This window comes from Hyla sarda, chromosome 4 (genome assembly GCF_029499605.1).
Source record: "Hyla sarda isolate aHylSar1 chromosome 4, aHylSar1.hap1, whole genome shotgun sequence".
In the NCBI taxonomy this organism is placed as follows: domain Eukaryota; kingdom Metazoa; phylum Chordata; class Amphibia; order Anura; family Hylidae; genus Hyla; species Hyla sarda.
The window spans coordinates 382,653,702-382,671,061 of record NC_079192.1 but is presented as its reverse complement, the minus strand read 5'-3'; the positions used below and the strand labels follow the sequence as shown (position 1 = coordinate 382,671,061).

At 44.1% G+C, this 17,360-nt stretch overlaps 1 protein-coding gene across 8 annotated transcripts in view; it reads right to left on the bottom strand.

Annotated features, from left to right (window-relative positions):
- Positions 1-1,173: 1,173 nt before the first annotated feature.
- The window catches only part of RNF213 (ring finger protein 213), a 327,147-nt gene continuing 310,960 nt past the window's right edge, over positions 1,174-17,360 (bottom strand). For all 8 annotated transcript variants that reach the window (XM_056516951.1, XM_056516949.1, XM_056516950.1 and 5 more), the window contains 7 exons: positions 14,332-14,512; positions 14,052-14,253; positions 11,061-11,138; positions 10,552-10,749; positions 10,375-10,464; positions 9,605-9,783; positions 1,174-2,440 (listed from right to left, as the gene is read on the bottom strand). In XM_056516951.1, coding sequence (XP_056372926.1) covers positions 2,296-2,440; positions 9,605-9,783; positions 10,375-10,464; positions 10,552-10,749; positions 11,061-11,138; positions 14,052-14,253; positions 14,332-14,512 — 1,073 coding nt within the window. In that variant the 3' untranslated portion in view covers positions 1,174-2,295. The remainder of the gene's footprint in view (positions 2,441-9,604; positions 9,784-10,374; positions 10,465-10,551; positions 10,750-11,060; positions 11,139-14,051; positions 14,254-14,331; positions 14,513-17,360) is intronic.

The following is a 17,360-nucleotide window of genomic DNA, read 5'->3' as shown; positions in this document are numbered from 1 at the left end:
TGTCAACAACAAACATAGGATAGGTGATTTAACCCTTACCCACCCCCATTTGCCAGGGGCGGAGTTTATGTTTAAAGTCCCATACAAGTCAATGGGAAATAAATGTTACTACATAACTTCCAAACGGCTGGAGATATTTCCATAATACTTGGTCACATGTTACTTATATGTCCACTTAAAATATAGGATAGTTAATTTAACCCTTAACTACCCCCATTTGTGAGGGTCAGGGTTTTTGTGTAAAGTCCCATACAAATCAATGGGAAATGTATCTTCCCCCATAAATTCCGTACAGCTTAAGATATTTCAATACCTGGTACACATATTACGGGTCGGGATAGAAGGTCGGGATATGAGGACGGGATAGGAGGTTGGGATAGGAAGACGGGAAAGGAGGACCGGGATAGGAGGACCGGGATAGGAGGACCGGGATAGGAGGACGGGATAGGAGGACGGGATAGGAGGTCAGGATAGGAGGTCGAGATAGGAGATTGGGATAGATGGACTGGATAGGAGGATGGGATAGGGGGTCGGGATAGGAGGTCAAGATAGGACCACGGGATATGAGGACAGGATAGGAATTCAGGATAGGAGGTTCGAGATAGGAGGAGGTTGGGATTAGATGGATTGGATAGGAGGTTGAGATAGGAGGTCGAGATAGGAGGTCGAGATAGGAGGTCGAGGATAAAAGGTCGGGATAAGAGGTCGGGATAGGAGGTCGGGATAGGAGGTCGGGATAGGAGGACGGGATAGGAGATCGGGATAGGAGGTTGGGATAGGAGGACGGGATATGAGGACGGGATATGAGGACGGGATATGAGGACGGGATATGAGGACGGGATGTGAGGACGGGATATAAGGTCGGGATATGATGACAGGATAGGAGGTCGGGGTATGAGGACGGGATATGGGGTTGGGATATGACAACAATATATGAGGACGGGATATAAAGTCAAAAGCTTCCTCCTTTGTTTATTTTCCTCCCCAACAAGGATTAGGAAGGAAAAACTGGGCAATGCCGGGTATTCAGCTAGTATAGTATAATTTGCAACTTTTAACATGAAATAGTAAATGTCAAAACTTTTATGCACGGCTATGTTTCACTATAATAACCAACATATAAATTGTATAAAATAAAATTATTACAAATAAACTTAGCTGTTAATGAGAAACAAATGCACAACACGACAATTATTGGAGTATTTTTAATGGTAGCAAAGACGTTGCTAGCTGTAAATGGCACATAAAAATAGAAAGAGAACTACAACAAAGTTAAATGTTAAATGTTGGCGAACATCCTAGTGAGGTAGTTTCTTTGTGCAGGCAAATGCAATCTCCTTGGATATATATAACTAGGAATTATATAAATGTGCATGTAAACTTTGTCCTATATAATATGAGGACATTTAGTGAAAGTGAGCTGTCTTTATCTATCCAGATTTAGAAAATAAACACAAAAAAAGTTCAGAAAAGCTCACAAGTATATGGCCTTTCAGAAGCCGGAATATTTAAGACTATGTGGTTACCTGATTTGCTCATAAGAAAAAGAAAAAAAAACTGTCCAGTATTTTTGTTCCTGATGGGCACTTACTCCCATGTGCTTGAGTTATGGCTTGAGCCCAAGTTTCTGTTCCCATTGAAGACAAAAGTGGATTCGGCATTGTGCTAGTTTCCTGCTCCCTCAAGTGCATTTTAGTAGCCTATATATTTATTTAATTATTTATATATATTTACACATTTTAGATCACTTGGCTGACACTGTCTGTTTCTGAGAGTGACCAGCAGCAATTTTAAAGCACATATATACGAATGAATGGTAAACTACTACAAACTAAGTATTTGCCAAGTTGTTTTTTGTAAACTTCTACTATGAAATGTTATTAAAAGATTAATTGTGTGTTGTTTCTCTTCAGTTTATTACAAGCAATTGCCCTGTAAGGCATAGTATGATACTATTTATGTACAGCACACCTTAGTAAGACAGTTGTCATGTACAGTACAGCATACATTGTAGTAGGATAGTTATGTATGCTACAGCACAAAGCACGGCAGGAAAGTGAACTCTATGGTATACAGTACAAAGGAAATTAGAAAATCTATTGCATAATTGGTTTGTGCATTTTCCCTATCTGTATTATTGATCCCTATTTGTAATCATTGTACATCTGCATTAGTTCCATGTGCAGTTTACATAATTAAAAAATATACAAAAGCCTGAGTGAGCGGCATTAGTGCAAAGTCTCTTTATCCAGGAGAGCAGGAGACATCACAGCAGCTGTCATCACCTGCATAACTTTACAGACGATCCCATTTCTTACAGGCAGCAATCTTCCATGCGTCGATGCAATGGGCAAGTGCAATCCGCTCTGGAAAGTCCTCTTCTATTCCAGGGAAGGAAACATCTTTGTCATCAAGAAAAGGTCCCAGAACTTCTCTTAAGCTGCAACAAATAATCAAGATGGTTTAAACTAAGAATAAGCACAGTAGAATACAATACATTTCTCCCCCCAAAAAATATCTTTAAGTAGTGTTAAACTGTTTAAGGACAGGGTCACAACAAAGACTGATGGGCACCGCTGATATACGCACTTTGATACACAGTTATCAAAAAACAGACAATATAGAAAAAAGAGAAAAAAGCTGATAACCAAAGTGAGTGCACACCAACTACTATGTCAATGCAAATGAATAAAATTAATTTTTATTGACAAATAGCAAAAAAAGGAGGGAGTACAAACCCCATAAAAACATACACAAGAATACATAGAGCCTAGGAACGTAATCCCATCTCTGTCCCCTGACTCATGCAAGATAGCAACTAGGGTGAATCAACTAGAAAAGGGTTTTCTTTGTTTATTGCTGCTATTATTCAGGTTCCGGCTACATCTATATATATATATATATATATATATATATATATATATATATATATATATATATTCTTGGACGGATTAAAATGAATGTTATTTGATTCACCCTAGTTGCTATCTTGCATGAGTCAGAGGACAGAGATGGGATTACGTTCCTAGGCTCTATGTATTCTTGTGTATGTTTTTAAGTGTTTTTCTGGTGTTTGTACTCCCTCATTTTTTTGCTATTTATTGTTGCTATTTTATTCATTTGAATTGACACAGTAGTTGGTGTGCACTCACTTTGGTTATCAGCTTTTTTTTTCTTTTTTCTATAAGGACAGGGTCACACATAGTGCATTCGCAGTATATTTCACACTGCGGATGCGCTGATGCCAGTCACTAGAGCTAGCTCACTGCTATGGCCTTATAGCCCTCTGCTTGGAGCAGATCTGCAGTGGGAAATCCGCTGCTACAAGCAGACACACAGGGCTACCTGGCTGCAGAAGGGTATGGATTTGATTTTCAATTTTAAACTACAGTAAAATATAAACAGCAATGTTTAACCACTTAAGGACGCAGGACGTACGGGTACACCCCCCGTTCCCGAGTCCTTAAGGACTCAGGGCGTACCTGTACATCCTGCATCCCGCTAACAGGGTTTAAACCGATCTCATGAGCGGAGAACAGGTTAAATCCTGTCGGTCCTGGTTGCTACAGGCAGCCAGGACCCATGGCTAATGGCAGGCACCTCCGATCAGGCCGGTGCCCGGCACTGACCCTTTAGATGCCGCAATCAAAGTTCATTGCAGTGTCTATAGTGAAAATGAAACTATCCCGGCAGCTCAGCGGAGCTGATCGGGATTATCACGACAGTATCGCGATGTCCCGATCAGCTTACTGGGTGATGGGAGGGCCCTCACCTGCCTCTTAGTCGTCCGATCGACGATCTCCTGCTCCATGCCTGCTCAGCAGGCAGGAGCAGCAGAGCGCCGGTAACACTGATCAATGCTATGCTATGGATGGCATTGATCAGTGTATGAAATCAAAAGATTGCATGGTACAGCCCCCTGAGGGAGCAAAAAAAAAGTAAAGAAAAAAAATAAAAAGTAAAAAAAAAATAAGAGAATAAATGTGAATAAGCCCCCCCTAATAAAAGTTTGAATCACCCTCCCCCCCTTTTCCTATTTTTTTAATAAAATAATGCAATGAAAAAAAAAAATCATATGTGGTACCGCAGCGTGCATAAATGTCCGAACTATTAAAATATAAGGTTAGCTAAACCGCTCGGTAGATGTGTACACGTAAGAAAATACCAAAGTCCAAAATTGTGAATTTTTGGTCACTTCATATATCATAAAAATATTATTAAAAACCGATCAAAAAGTCCCATCAAACAAAAATGGTACCGATACAAACTACAGATCACGGCGCAAAAAATTAAAATTAAAAATGTTATAGTGGTCAGAAGATGACTATTTTAAACATATGAATTTTTGTGCATGTTGTTATAATTTTTTTTAAAGTTGTAAAATAAATAAAACCTACGTAAATTGGGTATCCCTGTAACCGTATGGACCTACAGAATAAAGATAATGTTTCATTTTTACCAAAAAGTGCACTGAGGGTGACGGGAGGATAACGTCCATCTAGGTGCGAATTGCCAGAGTAACCAGGACAGAAGGGCCCTCGGCCACAAGGTCCGTTCAACCCCGGAGGGAGACGATGAGAGACAAACAGGCGGTTAAGAGGTTAGAACTGTCTGGAATCCTTGGAGCAGTCGTCACAAGTACCAGAGGTTCCCAGATCCAGGAACAAGTTGAGAGACCGTGGGGGCCCAGACCAGGAGCGGCTAAGCAAATCCAAGCCGGAGCGAAACACCCGAGGTGAAGAGTCCCTAGGCCAAAAAAAAGAATAAGTAAACAACCTTGGAGACCGAGACGTGCAACCGCCACCTGGAAGATAGCACAACGCAAAGATGTCCTGCACAAGCAGATCATTAGGCGAGAGGGTCCTGAACAATACTGGGACCACCATGAAAGAAGTGGCATACCCTATGAGGTAACGGCAGGCAGATTAACAGACAACGCAAGAACCGAGATCACTTCCCAGCCAAACAACCTCAGATACAAGAGACGAGAGGCTAGACAAGGCTGAACAAGCATTGGATCCCAGCAGTCAGAACGAACTGGATGACTCCAAGGAGACACAGCCCAGAAGGCAAGGCACAGAGAGGGAGACAAAAGGGACCCAGCTCCGGTGTCAGTCCCGCCAAAGCAATAAGGCGTATGAACAGAATACATGATCTGGGCGCAGGACGTCACCCACCAGACTGTCTTCCAATCATGGACCAACTGACACCCACCCCGAAAGAGGATGGACATGCCGCATCGAGACTGATGCAGAAACCGCACAAGGAGTGCCCGGATATCGTCTAAGCAAGTTATCCTGAAGGAGAGTACCACATGAGGGTCAGGGAAACTAGAGAAGAAACCACACCAGGATCGCCAACACCCTATGCAGAAAAAACGGGGGGAAGGGGGGGAATAAGGCAGAAACCATCCCAGCAGCGTGGAAGGAAACGTGAACGCCAGTAGAGCAATAGCTGCAACTAAGCCAATTCAGGAGCACTCCGCCAGAGGTGGAAGGATAATGGCAGGGATAGGAAGAATAGGAGAAGAGCAGCGCTGCCAAGGCCGGGAGGCAAACCCGGGCCTCCCGCACGGCAGGAGACAAATGTACTACTGACATACCAATGCTCCCCACCAACAAAATAAACCATCCAGTACAAGGAGGCTGGAGGACGATGGCTCGAAGAACATAACAGGAACAGTGCCATGCCTGCAAAACTCCCTGTAGGAAGGAGAAGAGGAATGGCTGAAATCCGGATAGCCGGCAGCCCACCAAGCCACCCCGAGGCTCGTAACGGAAGGGGTCAATGAAATGGCTGGACACACCATAGGAGGGATATAAAAGATCACCCAGAAGAGAAAAATGCAATGACCACTGGAGAAAAAGTAGGCCACCTACGGAACCTGCCCATAAGCCAGGGGGCGAACAATGACTGCATGATGAATAGCAGCAATCGTATAGTAGGCAATAGAAATAGATAGCAAGACCACCAATACCCATGCCATGGAAAAAATGTGATGGATGAACAAGCCAGAGCAGTAGAGTAGCCAATCTCACCATGACGCCTTTACTGGGAAGGGAAATAAGAACCCTGGACTAGCCAGAGTCGGAATCCACTAAGCTCTGACCTGCGTACACTGTCACTCCGCTAATGACTGCGAACAAATCCCCCTATAGAAGGGGGAAGAGAAAAGGCTGTAGTGACCCATGCAGGTACTCCACAAACCTGCCCTTTCTATAAAAAGGGAGGAGTACGCTGGTTTTGAGAGCCTAGAAAACCACTGATACTTCACATAAGGAAGGGGGGAAAAGGACACCATGTCCTGAGCCCGGTGAATACACAGGGTCACTCTACAAAGCCCCTCGTACCAGTAGCAGGGTACTAGAACTGCTGTAGCGAAAGAGGAAATCATGGCATGGGCTGCCGGCCAGGACAATAGCAGACACCACTGTACACCCATGGTACATCAGACATGGCAGTGATAAAGTGGTGGCTGCTGCTGGCAAAGGTGGTACATTGTACCTGGAGGGACAGTTATGGGACACATCCCACAGGTAGTGGGGGACCGGAATCTCAGCTGTAGTGTGACAGACCACACACTCCCCCGGATGTGTTAGAGGGTGTTCAGCACATGCAGGATCGCCCCTTCGGCAACTCCCATGTGCAGTGAGGTACCGGAATTGTCAGTGCGGATGTGACAGACATCGGGCTGTCTATGGGCGTAACAGAGGGTCCAATCTGCATTGGTCCACTCACACATATAATGGGGTACCGGAACTGCAGCCGCGGATGCAGCAGGCGTGAAGTATTCCCTAGGAGTCGTAGAGAGTCCATTGTACATCGGCAACGCCCACTCACAGTGGAGTGCCGGAACTGCAAATGCATATGTGGTATACATCACGCTGTCCATGGGCTTTGTAGAGGGTCCATTCTACATCGGTCCACTCACACATAGTGGGGTACCGGAACTGGAGCTGCGAATGCAGCAGGCATCACATACTCCCTAGGAGCCGTAGAGGGTCCATTGCATATCGGTCAACTCTCACTCACAGTGGAGTGCCGGAACTGCAAACGTGGATGTAGTATACATCGCACTGTCCATGGGTTTTGTAGAGAGTCCATTCTACATCGGTCCACTCACACAGTGGGGTACCAGAACTGGAGCTGCGAATGCAGCAGGCATAACATACTCCCTAGGAGTCGTAGAGGGTCCATTGCATATCGGTCTACTCTCACTCACAGTGGAGTGCCGGAACTGCAGCAGTGGCAGATGACACGCTCACTAGTTTAACTGGACTAGCCTATGGAAGCTGCAGAGACTCTGTCGCCCATGCCAGGTCACCCCGTTCAGGTACCTCGCACAGGTAGAGGGGAGAACGGAATTTCAGACACAGCAGACCTGGCACTGGTGAACGGTGGTGAAGGAAACAGACAGGTGCTGTCAGGTTTCCTGGAATTCCTAAAGGAATGATAAGGGTAGCATGGAGAGCCATGCCGATGACAATCCCTAAGTCTGGACCACTGTCAAAATCCCATACCCCAGTAAGATGACCAATCGGCTCACTACGGAAAACGGGCCAGGGCCCGAAACCATCGCTCAGAAAAACAGGGGCTAGGAAAGCACACGGCTGCAGACCGTAATTATGTAGGCAAAATGGTACAGTGCGAAGGTTGAGTGCCGCAAACATGTGGACCAAGGACCTAATCGTTTGAAAGATTGTAAAGAGTTGTGGGAGATGCACTGTACCCGAAGATACTGCTATATCGGGTCAATGCACAGGGTGACTGAGGAAAGCTTAGCCACTGGAGGGCACAGAGAGCCCATAAGCAGCTCTCACCGGCAGCCGGAAAAGTGAAGGAGCGCGGCAAAAACGAGTCTCTCCAACGGCCCATCCCCACTGCTGCACTGCCCGGCCACGGACCTGAGACCCCCTCCCATAGAGGGTACAACCTTTGTGAGCTCTCCGCAGCGCTGGAGGCTCCGAGTGTGAAGCGTGACGACCACGGGGCTGGAGTATCCTGACGTCACGACTCTGCCCCGTGTGACGTCACAACTCCGCCCCCGTGTGACGTCATGTCCCACCCCCTCAATGCAAATCTATGGGAGGGGGTGTGACGGATAAGATTTATTAGGGCCAGAGTACCCTTTTAACCCCTTAAGGATGCAGGACGTAAATGTACGTCCTGGTGCGGTGGTACTTAACGCACCAGGACGTACATTTATGTCCTGTGCATAACCGCGGGCATCGGAGCGATGCCCGTGTCATGCGCGGCTGATCCCGGCTGCTGATCACAGCCAGGGACCCGCCGGCAATGGCCGACGCCCGCGATCTCGCGGGCGTCCGCCATTAACCCCTCAGGTGCCGGGATCAATACAGATCCCGGCATCTGCGGCAGTGCGTGATTTGAATGAATGATCGGATCGCCCGCAGCGCTGCTGCGGGGATCCGATCATTCAGAACGCCACACGGAGGTCCCCTCTCCTTCCTCCGTCCGGCTCCTGCTCTGGTCTGTGATCAAGCAGACCAGAGCAGAAGATCACCGAAAACACTGATCTGTTCTATGTCCTATATCAGTATTAGCAATCATGGTATTGCTATGAATAGTCCCCAATGGGGACTTTTCAAGTGTAAAAAAAAAAGGAAAAGTAAAAAAAAAGTGAAAAATCCCCTCCCCAATAAAAAAGTAAAACGTCCGTTTTTTCCTATTTTACCCCCAAAAAGCGTAAATTTTTTTTTTATAGACATATTTGGTATCGCCGCATGCGTAAATGTCAGAACTATTAAAACAAAATGTTAATGATCCCGTACGGTGAACGGCGTGAACGAAAAGAAAAAAAAAAAAGTCCAAAATTCCTACTTTTTTAATACATTTTATAAAAAAAAAATTATAAAAAATGTATTAAAAGTTTTTCATATGCAAATGTGGTATAAAAAAAAAGTACAGATCATGGCATAAAAAATGAGCCCCCATACCGCCGCTTATACGGAAAAATAAAAAAGTTAGAGGTCATCAAAATAAAGGGATTATAAACGTACTAATTTGGTTAAAAAGTTTGTGATTTTTTTTAAGCGCAACAATAATAGAAAAGTAAGTAATAATGGGTATCATTTTAATCGTATTGACCCTCAGAATAAAGAACACACGTTATTTTTACCATAAATTGTACGGCGTGAAAACGAAACCTTCCAAAATTAGCAAAATTGCGCTTTTCTTTTTAGTTTCCCCACAAAAATTGTGTTTTTTGGTTGCGCCATACATTTTATGATATAATGAGTTATGTCATTACAAAGGACAACTGGTCGCGCAAAAAACAAGCCCTCATACTAGTCTGTGGATGAAAATATAAAAGAGTTATGATTTTTAGAAGGCGAGGAGGAAAAAATGAAAACGTAAAAATTAAATTGTCTGAGTCCTTAAGGCCAAAATGGGCTGAGTCCTTAAGGGGTTAAGGGGTTCAGCAGTGTTAAAAATAGAACCCTATTTATGTTTTGTTTTTTTTTCTTTTCAGATTTTATCCATTGTGTAACACAATAAATGGCTGGCAAAATCCTCTGTATTTACAAAATATCTACATAGTTAATACTATTATCCTGATAATAAAGACTGTAAGGTAACTTACGTCCAGGAGGGTCTGAAATCGTCGATACTCTTTGGCTTCCTTAGTTTTATGGTGATCAGCTCATGCATTTCTAACATAAAGACATTTGTTCCATTTTGCTCCAGGAAAATATTGAGTTGTTGTCGCCCTTCCTTGTCCAATTCTGTCTTGTAAGCTTTGTCTACGTCAACAAAAGGGTCCTGGCAAAACACAGTATTAGGGATGACTTAGAATAATGAGTCTCCTACATTCATTATTTCATAAAGTAATTTTTATTAAGGGTTACTCTGGTGTAGAACTTTTTTTGAACAAAATCCTGAGGCTGCCAGCATATAATAAAAAGCCTGCCGATGTTCCCTCGGTGTCCCAGTATCCCTGCTCTTGTCCTCTGCTCCTGTCCTCTTCCTAGTTGCTGGTAGCTGATGCATCACACTGTGGCTCAGGTAACTGCTGGCCGCAACGCTGTCCCACTGTGGCCAGCGATAGGCTGAGTGTCAGTGTGACGTATTGAGCCCAGGCACTGTTCTTCTTCTTACAGGTGCTGGGGCTCAATATGTCACACTGTCGATTAGACAATTACCTGCCAAGGTGGGGCAATTAGCTGAGTGACAAAATTATGTGTCAACCATAGGCAACCAAGGAGAAGACCGCGAGGGAGGACTGGAGCAACAATAAGTTTTTATATGCAGGCGGATGTTTAAGAAAAAAAGTTCTATGCCAGAGTACCCTTTGAGATGCACTGAAGAACAAAGCATGATGTTGTTAGAACATTCTACAAAGTTACATCTTACCCTTTTAAGATGTAGAAGATGTGCAGACTTCAGAGCAGTGAGTAGTTGCCAGAGTGCAATGGTGTTCTTCAGGTAACAGCGTTTCAATGCCTGCAAATAATTCAGAAAATGATATGTAAAATAGTATGTTCATGGCTTAAATACTCCAAAGGTGCATCATAAGTGCACATAACTTACCTCAAGGACATGAACACTGCTCTGGTCTTTCATTTGTAAGACATCTTCTATGTACTTTGTAATTGGAAGTTCTGGATCTCCTCCAGACATTGATAGGAATCCCAACATAACATCAACAATGTTTAAGGCTTCACAGACATCACTGTACGTATTCAGATCTTTACTTATGAAATCGATTGTTGAGTTTGGTAATGACATCTAGAAAAAACAGGTACATCATCTTTTAGAGGTAATGCATTACTTTAAATTAATCAAATTTTAAATAAATCATTTTTTAATACTTAAAAGGGTACTCTGGCGTTTTAAAACTATCTCCTGAACAATTGACTGTCCCTGTACATGGAGCACGTGGTCAACACGCCCCCTCCATGCATCTCTCTGGAAGTGACGGAGATACACGAGCAGACAGCACTCAATCTGACACTTATCCCTTATTCTGTCGATAGGCGATAAGTTGTCAAACGCAAAAGTACCCCTTTGTGTCTTGAAGAGCTTTCATAATAATGTACCTGTACAATTTTCTTCCGTATGTCTATGAATACGTTTTCATAATTCCGGTCTTGGGTAGACAGAATTGTTGGTAGACCCTGCAATATAAGCAAACAGGAAAATTAGAGTATAGTCATCATTCTCAGAGGGCAGGGATAAAAAAAAAAATAAGAAAAAAAATCTGTATCCTGAAGGCCAAAATAATCCATGTCCATAAGGGCTTAAAGGCCCTTTTTACATGCAACTACAGACAAAAAATTGTGATTTGAAAAGTTGTTCCTGGTTGTTTCTCTCAGTATAATTCTCTCTGCTGTGTGAATTTAAGGGAATCTGCCCAAACCGCAGGGCGATAAGAAACAGGTACAGTTTTGAGGGGTCCCTTAACACAAATATTTCCTCAGAAATGCTCAGGTGTTTCAAAAAAAGTCATAGTCGGAAAGAGTCGCTGACGCCTGGGGTAACTCATCACTGGGGCAGGTCCTGCTGGCTGGTACCTGCCCCTTTGAAGGACACATATCTCCCTACACACAGATAGGGAGAGATGAGTCCATACTGTTCTGGGACCGCACTCTCTGCACCTGTTTTATGCTGCCCGCGGTTTAGGCAGCATAAAACAGGTAACAGGTTCCCTATACAAATATCTCCCTTAAAGGTGTATTCTGATTAATTCAAAGCAAAGGCTGTAAAAACAGGCAAACTACACAATACTTACCTTGCCCCATCCAGCTCTGGCCCCATGAGGGGTGTGGAAATTTTATAAAAAACTACTTATCCACGGGACTAAAATGTAGCAAAATCTACTTGTTCCTCATGACGATCCACTTGTCCGGGCCAATTTTCGCTTTTACGCTCTGATTTTTTCCTCCTCGCCCTATAATAGCCATAACTACCTACTATAATGATACCTTTTAATTTTTCAATAACATATTCTCTGAACCAAAATATATATATATATATATATATTTAGGGAAGTGATATTGAAATAGTAAAAGATAATTTTGCAGATTTGGTGGTTTTCTCTTCTACGCCATTTACCTTGTGGTTGAGGTAACAGGTTAGTTTTATACTTTAGGCGCCAGATTACAGCAGTACCAGATTTGTATCGTTTACGTCATGTTTTACTAATTCTGGACATTTTCTAATTTTTTTAATTGCCATTTTTTAACCCCTGTAGCTTTATTTTTTTTCCACATACCAGGCTATTTGAGGGCTCATTTTTTGCGCCATAATCAGTTTTTTGTATCGGTACCATTTTGGTATTGATCTGACTTTTTAATCGCTTTTTGACTTTTTTTTCTGGGATATTATAAAAATTGCAAATCTGTGGTTTGGTATTTTTTTTTTTTTACATTTACCGTACGGGATACATAATGTTATATTTTAATTGGTTGTACAATTATGCACGAAGCGATACCAAATATGTTTATTTTTTATTATGTTTACGTGTTTTTATATAGGAAAAGGGGGTTATTTGAACTTTTAACATGGAACGGCTGTCCTGGCATGCTGGGAATTGTAGTTTTGTAACATCTGGAGGGCCACAGTTTGAAGACCACTGGGTTAACGTGTGTCTTTCAAACTTTTATTAAAACTTTTTTTTTTCTTTTTAACACTTTATTACACTTATATGAGGAATCATTAGATTCCTCAGACAGATGAATAGAGTTCTATTGAACTCTATTAATCTGTGTGCTCTGTGATCCAGCCAGGATTTATCAATGACCGAGCGGGACAGCAGGGAACAGAGGTAAGCCCTCCGGCTACCTCTATAGTGGATCTCCCCCCGCGATCGTGCTGCGGGGGGTGGGGGGGGTAGGGGCAGGAGTCGGCAGCTCGTTCCATACAGACTGCAGAGGTCCCGGCGACTTGTCAGGTCTGGCCCTGCTTGCCCGAAGCCGGGCTGAGGGCCGTACAAATTCACCTGCCCGGCGCCCAAAACTGCTTGTCCCGGACGTCGGGCAATAGGAATTCCACATCCCTGCCCCATGCACCGTTCCTGCTCTTATGATGTTCTGAATCCAATCACTGAGGCCATGTTCACACTTCGGAATTTCCGTGCGGAATTCCGCTTGGAATGTACGCACAGAAATTCCACTGCAGCAGAGTCTCATTGAATTCAGCGGGATTCTACTGCTCTGTGCACACGGCGGAATTTCCGTGCCAAATTTTTCCGCCACAGAAATTCAATTTTTCGTGTCCGCACAAAGAATGAACATGCTCATTCTTTGTGCAGAGCCCACACCAAATGCATAGCCATGAGACGGCGCATTCCTGTGTGGTCCTAGCGCAGTATAGGGAATGCAGTATGCGTAATGTCCAGACAGAGGTTCTCCATGTGGACACTCCATCGCGTTGACATAGCCTAATGCTGCAACAGGTTCTAAACATCATTAGCAGAGCAGGAACTAATCAGGGCAAGTAACACAGGCACTAAGGTAAACCACAAATGTTTGTTATCTCACAGCCCTGGCAGGCTGCATTGTGTTTAAAAAAACAAAACAAAAACTGAAAACCTTTAAGGCAAGGAACGACACTGCAGACTAGCGACACAGTGCAGTGTGCTGGGCAGTAATGCCTACTGTACATTGCTATGAGCAACAATTACAGAATAGGCCAATGTAAACAGGCCTTAAAGGTGTTATCCGGGAATAAAAAATAGAGCTAATTTTTTTTTCCAAAAGCAGCACCACACCTGTCCTCATGTTGTGTGTGATATTACAACTCAGCTCCATTTACTTCAATGAAACTGAGCTGCAATACCACACAGTTTTTTTTTAAAGAAATCAGCTCAATTAGACATGTCAGAAGTTGTTGAACGCACCGTGACCCCTGGCTCCCTGGCTCGGCTCCCTGTCTCAGCTCCCTGGCTGGCCAAAAAAAAATCTTACATTTCCCTGCAAAGACTTCTATGCGAAGGCTGTCTGGGCATACTGTGTGTTGTCGTTTTGCAACAGCTGGAGGCACACTGGTTGTGAATCACTGGTGTACAGTGACAATATCCAACTACTTACAGCCATGGAGATAAGAGGTTTGCCTTGAAAAAATCTGCTGGCAATCTGATGCTGGATTTTTGGGAGATCAAATTCTTGCAAGGTCTCTTTACCGCTCTCCAGCGTGTACTGGCAATTGGAAAGGATGACAGGTACAAAATCCTTTTCCATCTCATAGTTGATAACATGCAGATTGGTGACCTCTGAGGATTTAATGGAATACCTGAACATAATGGAGATACGATTAGACATCAGACCTCGGACACAGTCATGTCACATAGAAAATAAAGACGTCACCTACCTCTGCTCACTGCCGGTGTATTTCTGCAGAGCGTATATAAAGCTGTTGTGTAGAGTAATGAGGTAGCTGACAAGGGCAGTTGCGCATAAGCCATCTCCTTGCCGGCGGGGAAGAAGATAGGTGAATTTACTATCCATGGTGAGGGGACTGTTGCACATATCATCTGGTAGTTTAATTTCACCTAAAAAAGTATCGGAAAGAGTTTTATTATGGAAGGCATTTTGGAATTACTATTTTTTGCTCTATTCTTTTATCAGTAAAATTTTCAGGTTATACTTATTCAGATAATTATTTTGGTACAAACCCCTGGATGTAATGCTGCCCAGACCCTGGATAAGGCAACCACAAAAGCTGTAGCTGAATGTGAAAATGGGGGTAATTCAAACTTTTATGAGGAAAGGGGTTAATTCATATTTATTAACTTTATTTGTAATTACTTTTTTTTTAGTCTCCATAGGGGACTATAACATTGCATATACTGAACAATGCCATGCCACAGCATACCATTGATCAGTGTTATCGGTCGCTTGCTCTAGCCTGCCATTCTGCCGTGTGAACAGAGCAGCAAAATCCTATTGAAATCAATGGGACTCTGCTGCTGCAGAATGTCCGTACGGAAGATATATGAGGAATTTCACACAGACATTCTGCCTTGTGAACCCGGCCTAAAAGTTACCTGCTAGATCATTTATTTGTTTGCTGTAGGAGAACTCTTATATTATTAGCTCAAACAAAAAGGAGTTGTCATCTGATGGCTTTTCTGTTCTTTCTTCTGCACTTTGAAAGCTGAGAAATTTGTCACTATAAAGGGGTACTCAAGTGGAAAACTATATATTTTTTTTTTTAATCAACTGGTGCATAAAAGTTAAACAGATTTGTAAATGACTTCTATTTAAAAATGTTAATCTTTCCAGTACTTATCAGCTGCTGTATACTCCAGAGGAAGTTGTACGGTTCTTTTCTGTCTGACCACAGTGCTCTCTGCTGACACCTCCGTCTGTGTGAGGAACTGTCCAGAGTACAAGCAAATCCCCATGGGAAACATTTCCTGCTCTGGGCAGGTCCTGATATGGTCAGAGGTGTCACCAGAGAGCACTGTGGTCAGACAGAAAAGAACCATACAACTTCCTCTGGAGCATAGAGCAGCTGATAAGTACTGGAAGGATTCATTTTAAATAGACCTAATTTACAAATCTGTATAACTTTCTGGCACCAGTTGAATTGAAAAAGTAGATTTTGATGCTTACTGTAAAATCTCTTTCTCGGTGGATCCATTATGGGACACAGAGACCGTAAGGTTTATGCTCTTGCCACTAGGAGGCGCTGACACTAGGCAACAAAAAGAAAGTTGGCCCTTCCTGGCAGGACATACCCCGCCTACAGACTCTGAGCTAATCAGTTTAGTCCCAAAGCAGTAGGAGAGGGCCGACAGGGAAAGAAAAAACAATAACTATCAAAAAAAATAACCGAGCCAACCTTCGGACAGGCAACTGAGCCAAGGACACCAGAACAAATGGGTGGGTGCTGTGTCCCCCATTGGATACTCTAAGAAAGAGATTTCACGGTAAGCATAAAAATCTACTTTCTCGTTTGGCTCCATTGGGGGACACAGAGACCGTGGGATGTACCAAAGCAGTCCCCGGGGTGGGTACAAACTCAATTAACTCAGGTGGAAGGTTGGGCCACAGCTGCCTGCAACACCTTTCGACCCAAACCGGCATCAGCGGATGCAAAGGAAAGCACCTGGTAAAACTTTGTAAACGTGTGCAAGGACGACCAGGTGGCCACCTTACAGATTTGCAAGGCCGAAGCCCTGTTGTGGAGAGCCCAGGAGGCCCCGACGGAACGAGTGGAACGAGCTGAGACACGGAAAGGAGGAGTCTTCCCTTTGCACGGTAAGCTTCAGAGATGGCAGAACTGATCCACTGCGAAATGGTCGCCATTGAAGCAGGAAGTCTGTTACTACGACCCTCCGTAAGCACAAATAAAGAGTCACTCTGGCGAAAGGAAGAACGGACCGAAAGGTAAGTCAGCTTGGCCCGTACCACATCAAGGCAACGAAGCAAATGTTCCTTGGGATGGGACGGAGCTGGACAAAAGGACGATACCCTCATTTAGGTGAAAGGAGACCACCTTAGGCAAGAAGGACGGGACCGCACGGAAAACAACTTTGTCCTGGAGTAAAACCAAGTAGGGGGAACGCCAGGAGAGAGCCGTCAGCTCTGAAACTCTCCTGATGGAGGTGACCGCAATGAGGAAGGCTACCTTCCAGGAAAGGAGATGAAGAGAAACATCCCAGAGAGGTGTGAAGGGAGTACCCTGCAAGGCACTGAGAACCAGATTCAGGTCCCGAGGTTCAAAGGGAGTACCCTGCAAGGCACTTATAACCAGATTCAGGTCCCACGGGGGAGTAGGGGAACTGTAAGGCAGAGCCGCATGCGCAATACCTTGCAGAAAGGTGCAGATTTGAGGATCAGACGCCAAAGGATGCTGAAGAAGATGCAGAGAATGGAAAGAGCAGACACCTGAACTTTAAGAGAACTTTAAGTGTTGTTCCAGCCCAGACTGTAAGGAGGAAAGAAGGTGTGGGAGGGAGAGTGAGAGGAAAAGAGTGAGATTCCCACCAGCGAAAGTAGGACCGCCAAGTACGGTGATACATCTTCGCAGATGAAGGTTTGTGAGCTTTGATCATTGTGCAGATCACTTGGGGAGAGAATCCCCTGTCCCTCAGAACTGCGGTCTCAACCGCCATGCCATCAAATGCAGCGACAGTAAATTGGGGTGGCAAGGGGGACCCTGAGAGAGCAGGTTGGGACATACTGGGAGTCGCAGTAGTATGTTGTCCAGTAGTCAAATCATGTCGGCGAGTCCGGAGCCATGAGAATACCCTCTGCTTTGAGCTTCCTCATGACCTTGGGAAGGAGAGGAAGACGACGGAAAAAATAAGGGAGGACGACGTGCGACCAAGGGATCACTAGGACATCTACGGCTAGAGCCAAGGGATCTCGGGACTTCGCAAAGAAGCAAGG